At 40.9% G+C, this 22,777-nt stretch overlaps 1 protein-coding gene across 5 annotated transcripts; it reads left to right on the top strand.

The window, feature by feature from the left end:
* Window positions 1-9: 9 nt before the first annotated feature.
* Window positions 10-20,216, top strand: st3gal5 (ST3 beta-galactoside alpha-2,3-sialyltransferase 5). Of its 5 annotated transcripts, none has more exons than XM_047353945.1 (8): window positions 10-146; window positions 7,919-8,029; window positions 14,686-14,794; window positions 15,858-16,067; window positions 16,901-17,037; window positions 17,248-17,434; window positions 18,029-18,187; window positions 19,172-20,216. In XM_047353945.1, the coding sequence occupies exons 2-8, from the start codon at window positions 7,923-7,925 to the stop codon at window positions 19,427-19,429; spliced, it is 1,167 nt and encodes a 388-aa protein (XP_047209901.1). In that variant the 5' UTR covers window positions 10-146; window positions 7,919-7,922; the 3' UTR covers window positions 19,430-20,216. The 5 variants fall into 5 exon arrangements, with proteins under 5 accessions (XP_047209901.1, XP_047209904.1, XP_047209902.1 ...); XM_047353944.1 differs by lacking the exon at window positions 10-146 and adding an exon at window positions 5,485-5,602; XM_047353948.1 differs by lacking the exon at window positions 14,686-14,794.
* Window positions 20,217-22,777: the final 2,561 nt, after the last annotated feature.

Raw genomic sequence — 22,777 nt, 5'->3', positions numbered from 1 at the left:
GTTCCGTCGGTCTCTGATAGGCCGGTTGCGTCAGCGGCGCCTTGAAGGAGGTGACTAAACGAGGTCAAAATCTGTGGGAACTGATGAACGGCACGATTTTACTACATCAAATGGAACCATGGGGAAACTCAGGAGTCACTGCGAGGGTAAGGAGACATAAGTGACCACATATCGGTGGAGATTTGCTGTAGGACGGTTACTGGGGCGGAACAGGCGTTTCTTCTAGGAGACGGTTAAAGCTTTAGCTTCTCCCTTTAGAGGGGATGATTACATGTTTAAACCGTTATGTTTCTACCAGACTATCCCTCCATCACGCTGTGGCGCTTCAGTAAACGGGTACAATATTTAAAAATATGCTGCCTAATTTATATTTTGCTGCCAAGAAGAGGGGGACGCAAAGAATAATATATTGTAGAGATAATTTGTCTGTTTTTATGCCGGGGCTGAGCTGATGTTGGAGGCAGTTTGCCCCGAAATGCTCGAAGAAGCCTATTTATTGGGGCTCATAAAACACTAAAACAGCTCGTTGCAGAAAGCGCCATTATGCTCTCCGGACAACACGCATTTCTGTTCCCTTGCCGTCTTTTAGACCTCGGAGAATGACGGCCAACGACTTAAAAAAAACAGGACTGTTACCCAGTTGCTCTTTCGGCTTATTTTATCTCGCAGTCATTTGTTATACTAAAACTAAGCAGTGTATTATAGAGGCGTTTTACTTTGGTCGGTTATAGTCACAGCAACACCCGGTTCTGCCCCTCAATAAAGGGATATTTCATGTATTTTAGTTGCTTTTAAGCTACTTTTGATGACCTCTAAAACAACGTCGGACCCCCTTACATTTAGCGATTGCAACTAGATCCGTTCCAATGAGTCTTATTGGGCTTATTTGTGTTTTATATCAAGTGTAACATCATTAATGTTGAATGAATATAAACTGACTACAAACTAAAACAGTTTGTCACCTGTACAACAGATGGTGTATTTGTGAAGTATAACCGTATATTTTTTTAAAGTGGAGAAACTTTGATCACTTTCAAGCTCAGAACCTTAATCTAATTATTCTTTGTTTCAGTTTGTTAGATATTTTTCTCAAATGTGTACGCCATACTAAACTTAATTCTATAAACGTCAAAAGCTTTTATTTAGGAATCAGAAGCTGCTCAGTGGGATTAAGTCCCGAAAGGTTTTCTGATCATGGTGCAAAGATGTTGGTGTTCTGATCGTTGAGCACTTATCCTTGTAGTCTTTTCATGTGGAAGTAAATCGTTACCATTTTTCAAATGAAAAAGCATTTTCAGAAATGCTTTTTCATTTTCTAGTTCGGGGCAGTACTTTGCGGGCAGACCACGAAAACGAAAAAGCAATGTCTGCTTTGTTTTCTTTTTGATTATGGCATAAAATGTGCAGTCATGAAGAAGAAAATGTAAATAGGATGATTGATTACTAATTTTATTTATGGGTCAAATAACGCAGCCGCATTCTTAAAATGAAAACGCATTTTGGTAACGATTTGCTTCCATATTTTCATGTGGTCCTCCGTTAGCCTGAAAACAGCAGGAACCTGCAAGTTTGACCCTGCAGGATGTTTTGATCGTCTTCTTCGTTAATGGAAATGTTACAGGGCAGAAGCCCACACACATGTACTCATGGTAGCATTCAGTTTTCTTCCTGAGACAGTCCTTACTCCAGAACTGTTACTGCACAGTTGTAGTCTGTTGTTTTTCAAATGGTTTATTTTCTTTCAAAGTAGGCAGGCAGGAAACCCCTTTTCTGAGGAAGAACGGAGACAAGAGTAGCATGGGGACTCGACCAGGAACAGCTGCGTCTAGGTGGCCTCCGTATATGAGTCGCGTGCTCTGCCACACGTCACAGTTTTAGAGATGTAATATTTTTATTCTAGACTCCAGGCTAATGTAATATTTTGTTTGTTTGGTTTTACCCACAATTCCCTGTTGGAAAAAGTCTGCACCAGTTGGGCATAAGGACCTGAGTCTGCAAGCGTGTAAGGGGAACATACCTGGGCCCTGTCCCAATACATGCACTTCCACACTTGTGTCCCTGGAAAAAAAAACATTGGATTTGTTTTATGCAAATGTCAAGGACTCATACATCTCTACAGCAAGACCTCCGCTAGGCAAATCAGATCACAATCTTGTTTTTCTCTGCTCGAATAATAAGCCCCTAGTTCAGAGGCAACCTGTAATAAAGAGGACTGTGAGAAAATTGTCACAGGAAGCTGAAGAAGCTCTGCAAGGTTGCTTTGAGGCTACAGACTGGGATGCACTGTGCCAGCCACATGAAGAGGACATCAATCCCATGACTGAGTGTGTAACCGACTATATAAACGTTTGTGTGGATAACATCATCCCCACCAGAACCGTGAGATGTTTCCCCAATAACAAACCATGGATCACAAGTGACCTGAAGGACCTGCTTAACAAGAGCCTTCAGAGAGGGAGACAGAGAATTATTGAGGAGTTTACAGAAGCAACTTAAAGTCAAGATAAGAGACAGCAAGGAGGTGTACAAGAAGAAGCTGGAGAACAAGCTCCAGCAAAACAATATCAGAGATGTGTGGACAGGGATGAAGAAGATCACAGGCTTCAAGCAGAAGGATGAGCAGACCAATGGAGGTCTGGACAGAGCCAATGAACTGAACACATTCTTCAATAGGTTCAGTTCAGAAACAAGCTCAGCATCCTCCTTTCCTGCTCACAGCCAAACAGACATCCCACCCTCCTTTGACCCACAGCTGTCCAGTAACACCTCAAATGTTTTATCTTCCACCTCAGCCCTAGACCCTTCTGCTTCTACATGTTTGCCTTCAACCATATCAGAAGATGCTGATGCTTCCTTTGCTTCCCCCTTCCACCTGTGTGTCTCAAGAAGTCAAGTGAAGATGCAACTGGAGAGACTGAATCGGAATAAGGTTGCAGGCCCAGATCATGTCAGCCCTAGAGTCCTGAAGGCCTGTGCAGAGCAGCTCTGTGGGATTCTGCAGCACCTCTTCAACCTTAGCCTGGCCCAGAAGAAGGTTCCGGTGTTGTGGAAGACCTCCTGTCTTGTTCCGGTACCAAAGAAACCTCACCCATCAGTCCTCAATGACTATAGACCTGTTGCCCTGACATCTCACATCATGAAGGTCCTAGAGAGACTCCTGTTGGCCCACCTGAGTAAGCAAACAGTAAACCATCAGGACCCCCTTCAGTTTGCTTATCGCTGTGGAGTTGGAGTTGAAGATGCCATCATACACCTGCTTCAACAAACCCACTGTCATCTGGACAAAGCCAGCAGCACTGTGGGGATCATGTTCTTTGATTTCTCCAGTTTATTTAATACAATCCAACCTGATTTGCTTTGTCAGAAACTCCAGAAGACTCAGGTGGAAGCCTCAACAATCTCCTGGATCAAAGACTACCTGACAAACAGACCATAGTTTGTGAGACTGAAGGGTTGTGAGTCTAACCAGGTAGTCAGCAGCACAGGAGCACCACAGGGCACTGTACTCTCACCATTCCTTTTCACTCTGTACACCTCAGACTTCCAGTACAAGACAGACTCCTGTCATCTGCAGAAATACTCGGATGATTCTGCAGTCGTGGGGTGGATCAGAGATGGACAAGAAGCTGAGTACAGGAAGGTGGTGGACCGCTTTGTGGCATGGTGTGAAAACAATCATTTCATTTTGAACGTGACTAAAACAAAGGAGATGATTGTAGATTTTAAGAGAAACAGGAATAAGTCAATAACTATTTCTATCATGGGAGAAAAAGTGGAGGTGGTGGAGGAGTATAAATACCTCGGTGTTCACCTGGACAACAGACTAGAGTGGAGATGCAACTGTGAAGCCATCTACAAGAAGGGACAGAGCAGACTGTACTTCTTGAGGAAGCTTAGGTCCTTTGGTGTTTGCAGCAAGATGCTGCATATCTTCTATAAGTCTGTTGTGGAGAGTGTGATCTCTTCTGCCATCATCTGCTGGGGAAGCCGCATCAGAGCCAGCTCAACAAGCTGATAAAAAAGGCTGGTTCTGTTCTGGGGACTCCTCTGGAACCTCTGGAGATCATTGTGGAAAGAAGGATTCTTCATAAAATGAAGAACATTATGGAGAACCCTGAGCATCCTCTTCATGAGACTGTCCTACAACAACAGAGTGTCTTCAGTCAGAGGCTTCTTCAGATCTGCTGTAAGACGGAGCGCTACAGGAGATCCTTCCTGCCCACAGCCATCAGCATCTACAACGGCTCTTTGAGGAAACCTTCATAATATGAGCTATAACAACATTTAATTTCCCTTTGGGATTAATAAAGTATTTTTGAATTGAATTGAATTGCATGTTCCCGTTGATGGGTTCGAGTGCGTAGTGTGTCCCAATTCTCCAAAGTGGTTCTTAGCCCCGCCCCTTTGTGCCCCACATCCGCCCTTCGGTGAAGCCCGCATCGAAGCGGACTGCGCCAAAGTATATTACCCACAATTCACTGCTGCAGATGACGTTCTGAGCAAAAAACAATCACAACCGTCAACGTAACCAGCCATCAAATCAGAATAATAAGAACTGCGTAAACTTTAGACAGCAAGCCAACAAATATATTTTTTTACTGGTTTTCCAGGCTCAACATTGTAAGAAACCACTGGGTTCAGAGTGAGTCTGGGCAGTCAGTAGGCCATAACACTGAAGTTACCTTTCAAACAAACACTGGAGCGGTGAGAGTCTGGTGTATAAGCCTCCTTCGCTTCCTGCACTTTCTTCTCCTCAAAACAATTGCTTGATGCAGTTTTTTATGTTGCAGTTACGGTGCAGAGGTGCAAGTCGATGACGTAACCCCTACTGTCCCAATTCTCCAATTTTGCACACTTGTAACCTGCGCACTTCAACCCCTACATGCACTTGTACAAAGTAAACACTTCATAGAGGGGCGTAGGGTGTAGTGTGGGTATTGGGACAGGGCCCTGATTCAGTCACAGTCAACCCCGTCCTCATTTTTGTTGCTGCATCCAGATGTAGTATGAACGGATTAGAGACCCAGCTGCAAACAAGTGTTGCCAACAGCCAATGAAAAATTGAGGGTCAGGTCATGTCGACTTCTTCCTATTTGTGGAAATTTAAATGAAAATTCTACTCACTTGTGTGAATATCTCTAGAACTGTTGCAGGGATGTGGTTACTGTTTCAGAGCAGCGGAAACACATTGAGACCATAGAAACGCTTCTTGAAGTCCTACTAGAATACCTGCAATGCTTTGGTTAAACATCAGAGCTGCAGCACCACTGCTGTACAGTGCAGCTAGGTCACAAGAGCAGGTTTCAATGGAACCAGTAATTATCTCTACGCCTGCTTTGTTCCTTCCAGTACTCAGGTTTCTATGCATTGAAATGTAACAAAATACATTAACCCATGAAGCATGAGAAAGGTGGGATAAAGTACCTCAGATCTTTATGCTAGTGTTTAAAAAAACCCAAAACAACTGTTGCTTAGAGACGACTTGGAAGCAATGACAACATTTTGTTTTGCAACAAGTTCATTCAATTACTTCCAAAAAAAGTAGTTAAAGTTGGGGGAAATAAACAAGACAAGAAAGCAAGATATTTTCTGAGCTCCAGATGTGAGTTTTTACCAGCTGAGTTTTAATTATTAATAGGAACTGATAGTGATAAAGATAGAAAGGCTGAAATTAACTTGAAGTGTGCTTTGGTACCCAACTTTTGGAGACTTTTAGTACATTTCTATACTTTTAATGTCTTGCCTATAAATTAGGGCTGCAGCTAACGATTATTTAGCTAATCGATTAATCTGTCCAATATCTTTTCGATTTAATTGATTGATAATTGGACAGCAAAAGGTGCTTCATAGATTTATTTATTTTTTTTACAGAATTTGAACCAGGTGAAGCAAAAGCTACGCCACTGGAGGAGTTGTAGATAGAACATATTTACAGACAAAGAGGGTCTTTCAACTTGAATGCAACATGTATATATTTTTGTAAAAGTTTGACCTAATTACTGCTCTGAGTGGGTTGTTTTTATAAATATCAAGCAGAGCATTATAAAGTTAGCCGTATATGGAGAGCCGTTTTATTCAAAATTTAATGAATAAATAAATACTGCTATTGATAAATATTCCATGAAATAAATAAATATCCCCATGAAATAAAACAAAATGATTATGTTCAAAGAAATTTTCATCTTATTTAATTCATTTCACAATTTATTTAATTTACTTGAAGATTTATTTATTTATGTCATAATGCAGTTTTATTTTGTGACACTATTATTTTGTAAAGCTACTTTACATATTTCAGTGACTTTTACTTTTTAACCCCGTTTTTCATTTTAAGCTCTTTTTATTTCATGTTCTTATATTCAAATGAGGGGGCGGAGTTTTATCTGTTAAAAAGTAAAAATCACTGAAATATGTAAAGTAGCTTTACAAAATAAGATTGTCACAAAATAAAACTGCATTATGACATAAATAAATAAATCTTTAAGTAAATTAAATAAATCTTGAAATGAATTAAATAAAATAAGATGAACATTTCTTAACATAATTATTTTGTTGTATTTCATGGGGATATTTGTTTATTTCATGGAATATTTATTAATAATTTATCAATAGCAGTATTTATTTATTTAATTTTGAATGAAACTGCTCTCCAAAGCTGCAATGCTCCACTTGTGAAAGTAAATCTGTCGGGCTGCTTCTTGAGGTATTCCAGTATCTATTTGATCAATTAAATACATTGTTTTCTTTCACAAGTGGTGATGAGTTTAAGAAAAACTCAGACAGCAGCCTTGGGATCCAATACAGGATATTCAGAGCTAGTTATCATTTTGGGACAATGCAACCTCAAACTGATTATTTTATTGGATTTTTATATGCTTAGGAAAAGAGTGTTTGGAAAACAACCCATGGTGATCGTTAAGATTGCTGAAAAAGTGTAAACAGGCGTTTATATTCTGCCTATATGTCGATGCTTCTTTTAGCACCACCATTTGCTGCAGTTACATCTTCATGTGTACCAGATTTGCAATTGGAGATATTGAGTTTAATTTGAATGATTTTTTATGTGAAACATTTGCATTTAGAATTCTGTAAATATTTACATACCAACGATGATTATTTGCTGATTTGTATTTGCCAGAAAACTGTCAAAGGCTACATTCACACTGCAGCTTGAAGTGACCCTAATCTGATTTTTTTATTTTTTGCCCGTATGTGACCTGTATCCAAACTTTTCATGACAGTCTGAACAACACAGATCCGATTTAGTTTGGATATGTGGTCCTAAATCCGATACGTATCTGATCATTTCAAATGCGACCTGACCTGTACAGGTGTCTGTACAGGTCAGGTCGCATTCATCCGACCTGTACGTCGTTGATACTCGACAAACGTCACTATTCTGGATCCCGCTACACGGGAGCGGGAAGAAAAACAACAACCACCATGGCGGACGTGACTCACTTTCTTTTCGATCTTCTTAAAAACATTGCATTGTTAATGTGCTGGCTCCGGTTGGAAACAAAACGTAAAAATCTCAAGATACCGTCCAACATTTCTATCCATATTTACTTCCCCAAGCACTAAGCGCGTATGGCTACATGTGATGTCATTGCGCCGTCTACGGCGCCGGCGGGACACTTAAGTTGTATGAATGCAGTTCACACAGGAGATCACTACAAGTCATTTATATTTGGAAATGTGAACGACCATGCAAAAAAATCGAATTTCACAACAAAAATCGGAATTGAGCATTAAGAGCTGCGGTGTGAACGTAGCCAAAAAGGATGTTTACTGTTGCCCTGTGGTGTGGTCATAAAACCCTACACTGTAAGGCAGCTCCCATTATCCACAAAAACTCTTCTGTTCTGGTATTCTGTATGGATGAAGAAACATGGCTTTTGTGTGTGTGTGTGTCCAGGGCCATGAGAGGCAGGGGGCTCCAATCTTCAGCTGAGAGGCCCAAGGAGATCACCGGATATACAGTGAATGAAAACATCATGAAGCTTACATGGCGCTGGGTATCTCACAGGTGATGGGCAATAGTCAAACGCTTACTTTACTTGAACTGGTCCTCTTATGAGAGAATCTAGCTCCTCCATTCATGTTGCTTCAGTGGCTGTGGCTAGAAGACAGCTGCTGCTCTCTTTGCTGTGTAACAATATTGTTGATCTAAGAAATGGTAACGCCTATGTTTCTGATCAGATTTAGCCCAGGCGTACTGATTTCTAGGCAGTAACACTGAGCATTGTATGTGTTACAGTTTGGACCTACAGTACAGACCAAAAGTTTGGACACACCTTCTCATTCAAAGAGTTTTCTTTATTTTCATGACTATGAATATTGTAGCTTCACATTGAAGGCATCAAAACTATGAATTAACACATGTGGAATTATATACTGAACAAAAAAGTGTGAAACAACTGAAAATATGTCTTATTTTCTAGGTTCTTCAAAGTAGCCACCTTTTGCTTTGATTACTGCTCCGCACACTCTTGGCATTCTGTTGATGAGCTTCTAGAGGTAGTCACCTGAAATGGTTTTCCAACAGTCTTGAAGGAGTTCCCAGAGATGCTTAGCACTTGTTGGCCCTTTTGCCTTCACTCTGCGGTCCAGCTCACCCCAAACCATCTTGATTGGGTTTAGGTCCAGTGACTGTGGAGGCCAGGTCATCTGGCGCAGCAACCCATCACTTTCCTTCTTGGTCAAATAGCCCTTACACAGCCTGGAGGTGTGTTTGGGGTCATTGTCCTGTTGAAAAATAAATGATGGTCCAACTAAATGCAAACCGGATGGAATAACATGCCACTGCAAGATGCTGTGGTAGCCATGCTGGTTCAGTATGCCTTCAATTTTGAATAAATCCCCAACAGTGTCACCAGCAAAGCACCCCCACACCATCACACCTTCTCCTCCATGCTTCACGGTGGGAACCAGACATGTAGAGTCCATCCGTTCACTTCTTCTACGCCGCACAAAGACACAGTGGTTGGAACCAAATATCTCAAACTTAGACTCATCAGACCAAAGCACAGATTTCCACTGGTCTAATGTCCATTCCTTGTGTTCTTTAGCCCAAACAAGTCTCTTCTGCTTGTTGCCTGTCTTCAGCAGTGGTTTCCTAGCAGCTATTTTACCATGAAGGCCTGATTCACACAGTCTCCTCTTAACAGTTGTTCTAGAGATGTGTCTGCTGCCAGAACTCTGTGTGGCATTGACCTGTTCTCTAATCTGAGCTGCTGTTAACCTGTGATTTCTGAGGCTGGTGACTCGGATGAACTTATCGTCCACAGCAGAGGTGACTCTTGGTCTTCCTTTCCTGGGGCGGTCCTCATGTGAGCCAGTTTCTTTGTAGCGCTTGATGGTTTTTGCGACTGCACTTGGGGACACTTTCAAAGTTTTCCCAATTGTTTAGACTGACTGACCTTCATTTCTTAAAGTAATGATGGCCACTCATTTTTCTTTACTTAGCTGCGTTTTTCTTGCCATAATACAAATTCTAACAGTCTATTCAGTGGGTCTGTCAGCTGTGTACTGTATCCACGTCCTGCACAACACAACTGATGGTCCCAACCCCATTTATAAGGCTTTAAATCCCACTTATTAAACCTGACAGGGCACACTTGTGAAGTGAAAACCATTTCAGGTGACGACCTCTTGAAGCTCATCAACAGAATGCCAAGAGTGTGTGTAGCAGTAATCAAAGCAAAAGGTGGCCACTTTGAAGAACCTAGAATATAAGACAAGGTCAGAATCAAAAAACCAAAACAAACTGTTGCATATAAGACATTTTCAGTTGTTTCACACTTTTTTGTTCAGTATATAATTCCACATGTGTTAATTCATAGTTTTGATGCCTTCAGTGTGAAGCTACAATATTCATAGTCATGAAAATAAAGACAACTCTTTGAATGAGAAGGTGTGTCCAAACCTTTGGTCTGTACTGTATATATGCAAATATGTTGTTTCCTGAACATTTTATTGCTCCACATTTATCTACAAATCTGCTGTACAGCTGATTTATGCATCCCTTCGGGTTGATGAGGTACACACATGCACACACCAGCAGCAACATGTTTCTGAGGATTCCAGACTGGTACTTTAGTACAGTGCACCAGATAGGTGAGTACAATGCACAGAATATGCTGTGGAAATACAAGCCTAAACCAGAGCAGTTACATCTGGCCTCTCATTGTCTTGTAGAGGTAAACGCTACCAGTGATTATCTTCTTGTGGTTAGCATTTCTGATTTATAATCACTGTTTTGGGGTGAGAGAGAGAGAGAGTCCACCTCCTTTTTTTTTGCTGAATCAGGGGCCGTTAGGAACCTGGATGTATATAATTACATTGAATGTCAAGAGTGCCTTAATGTTGCTCTGCAACAAGAACCACGAGTTTGGAAGTGGGGAAAAAACTATATTTATTGAGTTTTGTCAGAAACCTCACTTTTTAATCCCAGTGTTTAAAGATTTCCTCTTTAAATAGGATGAAGTTTGGAACCATGAGCATCCCCCCACCCCCAACACAAGTCATGGCAAAAAACGTCCACTATAACTTTTTGTGGCTTTAATATATAAATAATCCGACCCTAAACATCATTTAAATCTAACCTCAAGTTTACAAAATTGCTCGAAAGATTCCACACAGCAACTGTTTTGTATGTAACACTCAACAAGCCTGGAACGTCAAGGAGATGTACTTCCTTTTAAACATGACTGAGCAGGAGAGATTTGCTTTAGCCTCCAGGTTGCTGTAAAGTCTGATCGTAAATCTATTTGGGTTAAACTGCGAATAGTTTAAGCTTTTAAAGATAATTCAGTTCTAGTTAACATTAGAAACTAATTGCCAAAAACCACTCCACTTGTCCTTAAAGGATGTTTGAGAGATGTTTTAGTTTGTAAAGAAAAATGAGTAAATCACTCAATTCAGAGGTGAATTTTTTAGCTAAAACCTGAAGGAAGCCGGGTCAAATAGTTGTGATGTATAGGAAAAAATTCTATGTGTTCAGTTAAGTGGAATAAATGTAAAATCATGAAGGGGGGGCAGTCAGCTTTGTGCTTCATTATCTTTCTCCCATAGCTGAGATTCTTTGAGAGCTGAACTTCACAGAGAAGGAACAAAGGCTTTCCCTGATGGAACCTCTGCTTATGGATCCTAGGGATTATTTCTAATCAAGCTGACATCCACAGTATTTACTGGCTCTATTACTGATGGCTTTGCCCTCTTTCATCATCTTTATCTACAGCAGACATTCACAGGCTACTTTATTACATTGGTCCACAAGGTCAGAAACCTTCCTCAGAGGTTTTGTCGACTGGACATCCATGACGGGATACTTCCTGTTCCTCTACATCCCGACTGTGTTCTGTTGGACTGGGATCTTTTCATTGTGAAACGCTTCATTGCCATGCTAAAAAAAACAGTTTAAGATGAACTGATCTTGGTGGCGTGGTGCGTTATCCTGCTGGAAGTAGCCATTAACGATGGGTCCACTGGTTATAAAGTGATGGGCAGTTTTTTCCTTCATGTACCAACAGTTTAGGCCACCAGCTTTTAGGCTTGTTGTTCTGCAGGCCCGTCATGATATGACGCCGTTTATACCCAGCCTTTGAAGCTGAAATGATTTTAGAAAGCTTTACCGTCAGCGGTCGCACAGGGTCATAGAGTGAAAGGAAGCAGGGACAGACTCGGCACATGCGCTATAGCTGACATAAAAACCACAGGAGAGGGAGTCCTGCGCTGGCGAGAACCCTGGTGTCAGTTTTCACCACACTGAATCTCGCATGTTGGCCAAAAATTTTCTTTTTACTAATTCAGTTACTCCTAAAGGCAGCTGGTTGCCCTGGATTTTATTTCAGGTCAGAGTTCAAACTCCACTCCTCTGGGTTGATGTGTCTGATGGGTTATGGGTGTCTGGTCCTGCACCTACATCACATGAAGCAGAACGTCTCAAAAAGATGCTAGGTGGTGTTGGCCCTTTAGGTGCAGACTAATTTTTCACAGCTGCAGCCAGAAAGTGGCTCTCTTTGGTGTTTCCTGTCAACTGTCCTTGCAGCCATGTGTCTGTCTGCATGTTCAGGATCTAAAAGCAGAGTAATTGAGGCTGATGAGGTTAGTTGAAGAGTAAAACTTGCCCATTTTGAGTTGTGGGTTAGGCTCATGTTTTCATTTCAACATTAGTTTGATGGCCTGAAACAAAACTATCTTTCAACAAATTTGTTTAGTCATGTCAGTGAATTAACTCTTCATACGTCTGTGTTACTGTTCTTGGTACCTTTTTTTTTTATAAAGTAGGCTCTGCAAAACAATGCATGTGAGTCATGAAACATTGCATTTGTTCTGTCAGAACACCCAGCTTCCTGAAACGTCATCCTGCAGTTAAAGCATGGAGTGTATCAGGCAGCAGACCTAAACTGGGCCTCTGCATCCACGCTTCCTGTTTGTAGGTAGCAAAACAGCGACCTTTATGCTCCTTGCATCCACCTAAGGTGCACAGTGCTGTCAGTGACACCAATCATGCAGCCCCATTCAAAAGATACCAGTTATCTTTTAGAACAGATTTTCTTTAAACCACAAACAGTATTAAAATGTATGTAAATATGAATCTGAGAATATTATTCAATATTTAATATTCATATTTTATCAAATAATATTCCAGTCTGTTAAGGATTGTCCTGTGAATGCTAGCCCAGTAAGGAGATGGTATTAGGACAGAATAGAAAGGTGTGAGACGAGTTCTGACATTATTGAACAGCATAAACTCTGCACACATATGGAATGAATTCACACAATTTCTTAAAATACAAGAATTTATTAACAAAAATAAGTCAACTCAAAGTCAAACATATTTCAATCAACAAACTCTTTACTATGCTAAAACAATCCAACTAAACTACCAAGCAGAATTAAAGAATAATGACAACTAATGGACTATGTACAATATAAACAAGTTGATTAAAAATGATTGGAAATCATGACCAAAAAGGGTGATGCAACATTACCATGCAATGTTTATGTTTGAGAACCAAGGATTATCTTGAAGAATCTGGAAGTGAAGTTAAGTTAGTCTTGGAACTAACTTAGGAAATAATCAGCAAACGTTTAGACAACCATTCACAATGCAAGATCAGATAACATATTATTTTAATAAAATAATGTTTTAAATAATGATCTGCTGAATAAAACCAACCCCCTGGATGACTAATTCTCAACAGTGTCTAATTAACTGCCTTTATTTATTAAAATAATATTTGAAGAAATATTATTCAGTATTTTGGAAAAGAGCCAAATCTTTCTGGAGAAATGGGGCTTAATGGTGTTTACTTAGTTATCAAATCTAGTAAATGATGTTCAGGGACGATTATTCACTAGCTTGAAAACCAACAACCTTTCTGTTGACTAGCCTTAATGCTAGCACACGTGTTCTTACCAGCTGGCCGTTGGGCTAACAAAGAAGCTAGCTAAAGTGCTAAGCTAGAAGATAGCTTAGCACCAGAATCAACACATACCTTTAAAATACCAGGGTTAAAATGCATAAACGCGGACGGCGCGTTATGAGCAATGTTCTGGTTAAAACCACCCTTTAAATAAAGTTTATCTTAGCTTTAAAACATACAAAGAACACGGAACCGGCGCGTGCCGTAGCTAGCCTACTAGCGCTAAAGATCGCCAGGTTCCACAAAACAAAACTTCATAACATGAAAACGTTTAGATCATTTCATCCGAAACCTATCTGTTAATCTGCCCAAACCTAACCTCTGACCGTAGCGAGGATATGTTGTCCAAGGGCGATGAAGTTCGACAAAACGTCCACAGTAAAACAAGCGGAACCTCTGGGTACGCTCTGTGAACAAAAGGTTAGCTTCCCGCTAACCTCCAGCTGTGGATGAAGAACGAACGTTGTCCGCTGCGGTCTCTACTGTCTTCCTTCAGGTTGAGAGACTGCGTCCTGGCCGGGGTCTCTCTCTCTCTCTCGAACAGTTTTGCTTCTGTGGGGCCTCGAAGAGAAAATGTAAGCAACTCTTACACCTTAATTTCCCCGTTCATGAATGAAAATACCGGATACACAGACGTATTTCATTCTACTTAACTTTGCATATGATCGATGATCGTATGGCTTTGGATCCAGTTGAATTTATGTCTTTTTGCCAGCAAAAGACATCAGCGCGCTTTCCTCTCCTATCCGGTACCTCTGGAAGGCCGTGTGGAAGAGGAAGACTTGTGGAAAGGTAGGGGCTTATATGCGGCAGTGTCCTTGCAGGAAGTCCGCAGTTACCCCCTTTCCTGGCTGTGCTGGAAGAAGGTTAATGCACTTTATTTTGAAAAGTTCCAGGAAAGTATGTACCGGAGTTTTAGTGTTGAAACCCATGGCTGTGGTCCCAACATATGAATACCCTCAACTCAATGTTTCTCCTCCAGCAAATGGATGCATCAATAATCCGTGACTCGAGACTGATATAGATGGTGTGCAGTTGGTGCTTTTGCATCATCAGATAAATCCCTCTAACCTCCTGTCAGCTGTTAACCTGAAACTGTCATGCAAATGCCTGACTCTGGTCCTCTGAGTTTGGACATTATTGGAGTCATTTTACTGTTACTTTATTTCCTACCGGCTGTCTGTCGGCTTGTGTCACTTTGTGGCAGGTTTATTGCGATGCTTAACCTTTTTTGTTCTTCATTTATCTGCAGGCGGGTGTTGGTGGCACTCTTTTTGAGTTTGGGGATGATTTTTCTGTCGCTGCTCCAGACGAGGCCAGAGCAACCTGTTGAGAGGCACGTCAGCCCTGCACATAAACAGGTGAGGGAAGCTCAGCAGAGCGTCCAGGTGGTCTACTGGAACCAGGGCTGTACTCCCATGTCCACAAATGAGCTTTCATTCCTGTCAGGAGTTGTGCCTGGATTGCTGGAAGTAGGTGCTCTAGGAGGATGTTTAGATCCCACTTTCTATTCATGGCAGTGTTTTTAGGCATCCACTCCACTGGATGAGAAGCAACCCCACACGTATTGTATCAGTATGCTACACTACTGTTATCACAGAGAACAGTAAATAAAGGCCTCAAACAGTCAGAAGGATTCATCAGAGATAATAACTTTCCTTCTGGCTTCTGCTGTCCATCCTCGTACTTTCTGCAGAACAGTTTGTTGAACAGAAGCTGCTTCTTTGCTGCCTTTCTTGTCACTAGGCTGCTGTCCGAAAGTCTTCCCCTCACTAAACGTACAGAGGCTCTTGCATCTTCTGATTTTTGCTGGACATTCTTGGATGTCCTGAACCTTCTTCACTCCAACTAAATCTCTCATGTCCAAGTCCTTTATGATCCACAAAACGGTTCTTTTTGATGGCTGTATGCTTTTCTTTGGAGCTAACCGTTGCTACTATAAGACAATATTTCAGTCCTTTAATGGCAGTCGATAGTGATTTCACAGCTTCACCTGTGCTGATGGTGTTGCCATGCTTAAATACAGTTAGCTGATCAACTTGTTCCAAGTCCTTTAAATTAACTCAGTATGTAGTCCTAATGGTTTTATCATTGTGTTTTCTTTGTTAGGAAATGATCATGGTAGGCATGCCCTAAATGTTAAAAACGAAGCATGATAAATGGGTTTTATATATATATATAAAATAAATTAATTACCAAACAGTTACAGAGTGAAATGTTTAAGCATTGTGAATCATGTAGACTCATAGTGACTCCTCCATGTTCTACTGAAGTGATCTTTGAAGGATGCTTGAACATACTGACACATGAAACCTCCCTGCAGTTGTAGCAGGATTATATAACCGCAAAGCATCTACCTTTACAGGTATTATGATGCTACTACAGTGAACCCTTTGTTCGCCGCCTTTGTCTTTTGCCTAGCAGCTGGTGCATAAGTACGTGCACAGTGTCCTGGAGGGTCAATGTCGCCCCAGAGACAGCAGAGAGAAGCTGCTTGCTCACTTCCTGTCTTCCAGCGAAGCCATCCATCCCTTCCTGTGGAACGATGAGCAACTCTCTGACGATCTCTTCCTCCACCCGCCGCCATTTGGCTTCAAAGGTCTTAATGTCAAAGTACAGGAGCTGCTGAAGCTGGTAAATGCAAACTACATCTTTTACAAATGTTACTAATGTCAGATCATTTCTCATGAGAGCCACACTCCAACCTTCAAGTATTATTTGAAGTTGAGTAATAAAATATAAACTCTGACTGGATGCGTCAAATGCAAGAAATTACAAAAAAATTATTTAGCAAATAGTGGAAGCAGAAATGATTGATGTGATAAAACAAAATGTATATATGTAACAGTTTTCACTGGTAAAAACCACATCCCCCTTTACAAGAAGGAACAACTACTGAGAACAGGCACATTTAAAAAAATGATTGAGTCTATAAACTGAATGTAAATGAGAAACCAAAAGGGTCACAAATTCAGTTTGGTGAATCCTGGTGGGGCATTTCTGTTCACTGATTGGCTCTGCTGGTAGACTGACTCATTTATGTCTACTGGTTCCAGTCACCATGTTTATTTCTGGTTTCTGTGGAAGCACTTTTCTACATAAGCTGCTACTGAATGACTCTGTATTGGTGCCATTGCGAGTAAATCAAATCTTCAGATTATGTTGAACTACAGAAAACATGGGAGTTTTCCACTTTAGTCCAGCAGAACCAGCAGAATCTGTGTGTAAAGTACATTTAATGTGACTCAGACATCAGCGCACACATATTTTTTCATTAGGTCAGCTTTGTTCTGCCACTTCATGCTGACAAAGCAGCTGCAGCCTCAGTGGATGATGGTTGAAGCTAGAAAGGTTTTTCCAGTTGTCTCAGCAGTCTTTGTGATGCACATGATGCAAATAAACAACCAGTAACCCATCGTGGATGTGTATCTCAGAACATCAGACCTAATCACCTCTTTTCTTTTCAGCTGCCAGCTCCCGACTCTGGTACCCTACCAGAGAACGTATCTGGTAAATGTCAGCGCTGTGTGGTTATAGGAAATGGGGGCATACTGAAGGGCTTGGAGCTCGGTCAGCTGATTGATCGTTTTGACACCATAATCAGGTCAGACTATGGCAACCCTGCTTTCATAAAACGCTGCTAGCTACCACTGTTTTACATAAGACTTGATAACATGCGGTGACTGAAAGTCTTTGTTTGCATTTTTAGTTTTGACTTTGAGTGAGTTTGTGATGGTAGTGGTCCAAACTTCTGCTTCTTTTCCATTTTAAATGGGATTTAGGCTTTTTTTTTTGTTCCATCTGTCTCCATCAGGTTAAACAGTGGCCCTCTGGGAGAGTTCAGCACCGATGTTGGAAATCGAACTTCCATAAGAATGAGTTATCCTGAGGGCACGCCTCTCCACTGGGCTGACACAGACCCTCATGTTGTATTTGTAGCAGTGGTGTATAAAACGGTTGACCTCAGCTGGATTTCAGCGATGATCAAGAAGCTCAGAGTGGTGAGTGGCTCTTCCATTAGTTTACATGTTTAGGTCTTTTTGCGTCTCTATTATAAGCCGGCATCGTCAAATATTGAGTTGTTCATGGTTGACACCGGGTATTTTTTCATAGATGTTGAATTGTGTGTATTTTTAGGGTGGTGATGAGCAGCCATCTCTCTTCTTTTTTTTTTTTAGTAACCTGCTTCTAACAGCACTACCGCAAGGTGTTGAGAATTCACTTCATGTGTTTTAAGGGCAAAGTCAGCACCAAAAAACCAAAACAAACTGTTGCATCTAGAGGCAACACAGCCAGAAAACGAGCAGAGAGAGATCTTTCACTCTAAACAGCATTATTTGACATGTACTGACATGACTCAACCCAAGAAATGTGTATTAATCCTCATACAGCATCATATATGTTCAGGCACATCCAGCCTAGACCTGTGAATGGATTAACCAGACTCTACGCATTCTCAGTCTATTGTGCTTACCCAAAATCCATTAGTTTTGTTTGTTCTCCCAGCATACCTACCTTGTCATGTGATGCTTTGCTAACATGTGATCAGGAGAGTGTTTGCTCTTTCACAATCAAAGCTTTGCTTTGTGCCTCAGCCTCTGTGGGACTGGTTCTTCTTCTGGCAAAGGGTTCCAAAGAAAATTCCTATAGATCCTTCAAGATTCCGACTTCTCAACCCTCACGTCATCAGAGAGACTGCCTTTGGCTTCCTGAAATACCCTCAGCCCAGGCAGCACCTGTGGGGGTGGGATCAGGTAGAGTTCAACTGAATAGTTTTTACACTGCAGATTTCCAAAACCCTTAAATCAAAAGACGCAAAGCTTTCACTATTTATCTCTGCAGACAAAAGCACCGCTAACAATGTTTCCTTTCACTTTTTCTTTATGTATAGAGCAGTATCTCCCCCTTGTGTTGTATTTTAAGAATGGCAGCATTAAAATCAATGCTGCAAATGATCATCAGACAAGTTCAATCCGTTCATGAAACTGCATCCTGGCTGATTCTAGCACATGAAAACGGGGGTTTGATAAATGTGTCCACTGGAAACGGTCGTGAGAGCATCTGCACAGCTTTGTGCAGAACTGCACAGAGAAACATGTCACGACTTTCCTTCTCTGGCATGTAGAGCAGAGTTCCTCCTGCTGATCCAATGTAGGCCAGGTTCCCTTCATTGGCTTCAACGCAGCGCTCAGCAGTGGCTGCTTTTAAAAATCCGTACTTCCCCAGATCTCCCAGTGAAAAGTGTGGAGCACACCGACTCAGTGATTGCCTGTGGTTTAAATGTGTGTTGTTGTTTTTTTAGCACCTCCATGAAGATACTTGTCTTGGAAACTGACCTGTGCATGACAAATACACAGTTTTGAATGTTTAATTTGTTTTTGTTTTTTTAACTCATGTTTTTAAATGCCTTTTAACCAGTGAAGAATATTCAACTCAAGGTTTGAACTCTCAGTATAATGCAGCGTTTCTGCTTGTCTAAGGCTGCAGTAATGCCAAAAAGCATCAATAATGCCCTTTTTTGTGGTTTTATAAATCCTATAACAATAAGTAATTTATCTTCAGTGTGTAAAATTCATGCTAGTCAATCAGGTATTTGAATTAAAAACTGAAATAGCCCTTAGTAAAATTATTCACTGAAATTAAGGTCAGTACAGTAAATGTTGTCACATTGTTTATTTGCATTTACCTGAAGTAAAAGCACCGGGTTATATTCTTTAACTTTTATAATCTCCCTGCAGAATGTACCAACACTGGGAGTGTCCGCACTGAACTTAGCCAGCCTGCTGTGTGACGAGGTCAGCCTGGTGGGCTTCGGCTACAACCTGTCCCAGCAGGGAGTGCCGTTGCACTACTATGACCACCTGCCTATGACCGTCATGCAGCAGCAAAAGATGCACAACGTGGGCAAAGAGACTCAACTCCTTCACAAGCTTGTGAAAGAGGGAGTCATTACTGACCTGACTGGAGGAATCCACTGTTCTTTCTGCCCCAGCTGAACCCATCCTGGAGGTATTCTACTGCACCTCAAGCTCTTATTTTGAAAAGACTGACCCGAGGAAAGGCAGGAGCAAAGGATGAAGGAGCTAGATGTAGGATGGAAACAAATGTGCATTGAAACAAATGTAAAGGACCATCTTGGCAAAAAGACTGCTGGGATTTTTATGAATCCAAGCATTCTTCTTGAGGCAGCAATAGTAAAGCAACACCTGCTTGCCTTTTAGTGTTTAGTGTTGTGTAAATGTGCAGCAGCAGCATCTTTCTCACACATCCTGCTATGTTCTGTCAATATGAAGCTGCTGAATATTAGGAATCCATTCTAGTATTGCATTTCTCACACATTTCAGTATAAGATGTCTGCACAGCTTTTACTCCTAAAAAAGTATTATGGTTTTTGTAACAGCGAACTGAGCTGGTCTGGGTCTTGCCTGATCATTTGTCAGGTGAGGGCCGGCGGCTTTGTGGCTTTTCATTTATATTGGCAGTTGAGGCAAATTATTTTGTGTTATGATCACAGTATATAATTCTGCTGTATTTAAGGTATTTTTGAAGCTGGCTTCAAATAGTTTCACGTTTTAAGTTTTACAAACTGTTAAATTGACCATTTTCTGTATTTCTTTCAAATTGTCTTCTACAGCAATCAATACTGAAGTCATATTTATGCTAGTAACATTACAACTTCAAAATTACAAATTGTTTTTGTTTGTGATGAAAAGGACTAAAGCACTTTGTGTTCAACATTGACTTTGAAATAAAATATAAAAATATAGATGACTACAAGTCAAACGTACTTGTCTGATCTATTCATTGTAAATCATTGGTGTTTTATTGGTTTCCCAACATTCACATAAGGTTCCTCCCTCTCTAGAAATGCAGACTAATTCACCACTGGAACGTGAAGCATTTATATGGACTCATTTGTTGAAGAACGCACTATGATGCTCAAAGGTTGGTCCAAAACTTGTTGGTGGAGCATTCCATCTAGTTGAGCTTAATTCTACACACCCAGTTTTAACTTCATTAAAAGATGAACATAATTTCCCCTTTGATAAAAGTCTATGTTTAGGGGAACTTAACCACAGAACTATGCTTTAATTGTATGTTGGTTTGTGTATCATCTGTGTAGCTATGAAAGGAGATGTGATGTTTTCTATAAATAGAGCTGAAGGGAAGGCATGAAGATCGAAAACGGTCTGTAGCCGAGAATACAACCATGAGGTACTCCAAAAATGACTTGAAATGTAGACGTTTGCTGGTAGAATAAAAAATCAACAGGAGAGTCGATAGGATAAAGAAAAAAAAAAAAACATTTAAAATGGACAAGTCAGATTTTTGACCTTGGAAGGGCTGTTCAGTTGAGACACTCCCAGAACAATATTTTATCAGACATCTTGTTTCTTGACAAAATTGTCAAAAAATTAAGGCAGGTACAAGAAATATCTCTTGGGACATCTGAAATCCAGAACACATTTAGAGATTTTCAGGATTGAGGATTAACGCTTGCTTATTCCAGCCTGGACCCGTGTGTTTTATGGAGATGTTGCAAAGGTTTCCCAAACCTTATCTTCCAACTGTTGTAATAATCTACAGGTCCTTCTCAAAATATTAGCATATTGTGATAAAGTTCATTATTTTCCATAATGTCATGATGAAAATTTAACATTAATATATTTTAGATTCATTGCACACTAACTGAAATATTTCAGGTCTTTTATTGTCTTAATACGGATGATTTTGGCATACATCTCATGAAAACCCAAAATTCCTATCTCACAAAATTAGCATATTTCATCCGACCAACAAAATAAAAGTGTTTTTAATACAAACAACGTCAACCTTCAAATAATCATGTACAGTTATGCACTCAATACTTGGTCGGGAATCCTTTTGCAGAAATGACTGCTTCAATGCGGCGTGGCATGGAGGCAATCAGCCTGTGGCACTGCTGAGGTCTTATGGAGGCCCAGGATGCTTCGATAGCGGCCTTTAGCTCATCCAGAGTGTTGGGTCTTGAGTCTCTCAACGTTCTCTTCACAATATCCCACAGATTCTCTATGGGGTTCAGGTCAGGAGAGTTGGCAGGCCAATTGAGCACAGTGATACCATGGTCAGTAAACCATTTACCAGTGGTCTTGGCACTGTGAGCAGGTGCCAGGTCGTACTGAAAAATGAAATCTTCATCTCCATAAAGCTTTTCAGCAGATGGAAGCATGAAGTGCTCCAAAATCTCCTGATAGCTAGCTGCATTGACCCTGCCCTTGATAAAACACAGTGGACCAACACCAGCAGCTGACACGGCACCCCAGACCATCACTGACTGTGGGTACTTGACACTGGACTTCTGGCATTTTGGCATTTCCTTCTCCCCAGTCTTCCTCCAGACTCTGGCACCTTGATTTCCGAATGACATGCAGAATTTGCTTTCATCCGAAAAAAGTACTTTGGACCACTGAGCAACAGTCCAGTGCTGCTTCTCTGTAGACCAGGTCAGGCGCTTCTGTCGCTGTTTCTGGTTCAAAAGTGGCTTGACCTGGGGAATGCGGCACCTGTAGCCCATTTCCTGCACACGCCTATGCATGGTGGCTCTGGATGTTTCTACTCCAGACTCAGTCCACTGCTTCCGCAGGTCCCCCAAGGTCTGGAATTGGCCCTTCTCCACAATCTTCCTCAGGGTCCGGTCACCTCTTCTCGTTGTGCAGCGTTTTCTGACACACTTTTTCCTTCCCACAGACTTCCCACTGAGGTGCCTTGATACAGCACTCTGGGAACAGCCTATTCATTCAGAAATTTATTTCTGTGTCTTACCCTCTTGCTTGAGGGTGTCAATAGTGGCCTTCTGGACAGCAGTCAGGTCAGCAGTCTTACCCATGATTGGGGTTTTGAGTGATGAACCAGGCTGGGAGTTTTAAAGGCCTCAGGAATCTTTTGCAGGTGTTTAGAGTTAACTCGTTGATTCAGATGATTAGGTTCATAGCTCGTTTAGAGACCCTTTTAATGATATGCTAATTTTGTGAGATAGGAATTTTGGGTTTTCATGAGCTGTATGCCAAAATCATCCGTATTATGACAATAAAAGACCTGAAATATTTCAGTTAGTGTGCAATGAATCTAAAATATATGAATATTAAATTTTCATCATTACATTATGGAAAATAATGAACTTTATCACAATATGCTAATATTTTGAGAAGGACCTGTATAGTTCATACCATATTACTGTGTAATATTAGGTTGCAACAGCTGTGGTATCCAGCAAGCTACATACTAAAAGAGCATAACAAATAGAATTGCTTCATTATTTAACAAATGCTTAAGGTGATATTTAGAAGCTCCAAACTTCACATGAA

This window comes from Girardinichthys multiradiatus, chromosome 23 (assembly GCF_021462225.1).
Source record: "Girardinichthys multiradiatus isolate DD_20200921_A chromosome 23, DD_fGirMul_XY1, whole genome shotgun sequence".
Taxonomy (NCBI): domain Eukaryota; kingdom Metazoa; phylum Chordata; class Actinopteri; order Cyprinodontiformes; family Goodeidae; genus Girardinichthys; species Girardinichthys multiradiatus.
This window is presented reverse-complemented; position numbering and strand designations above follow the sequence as displayed.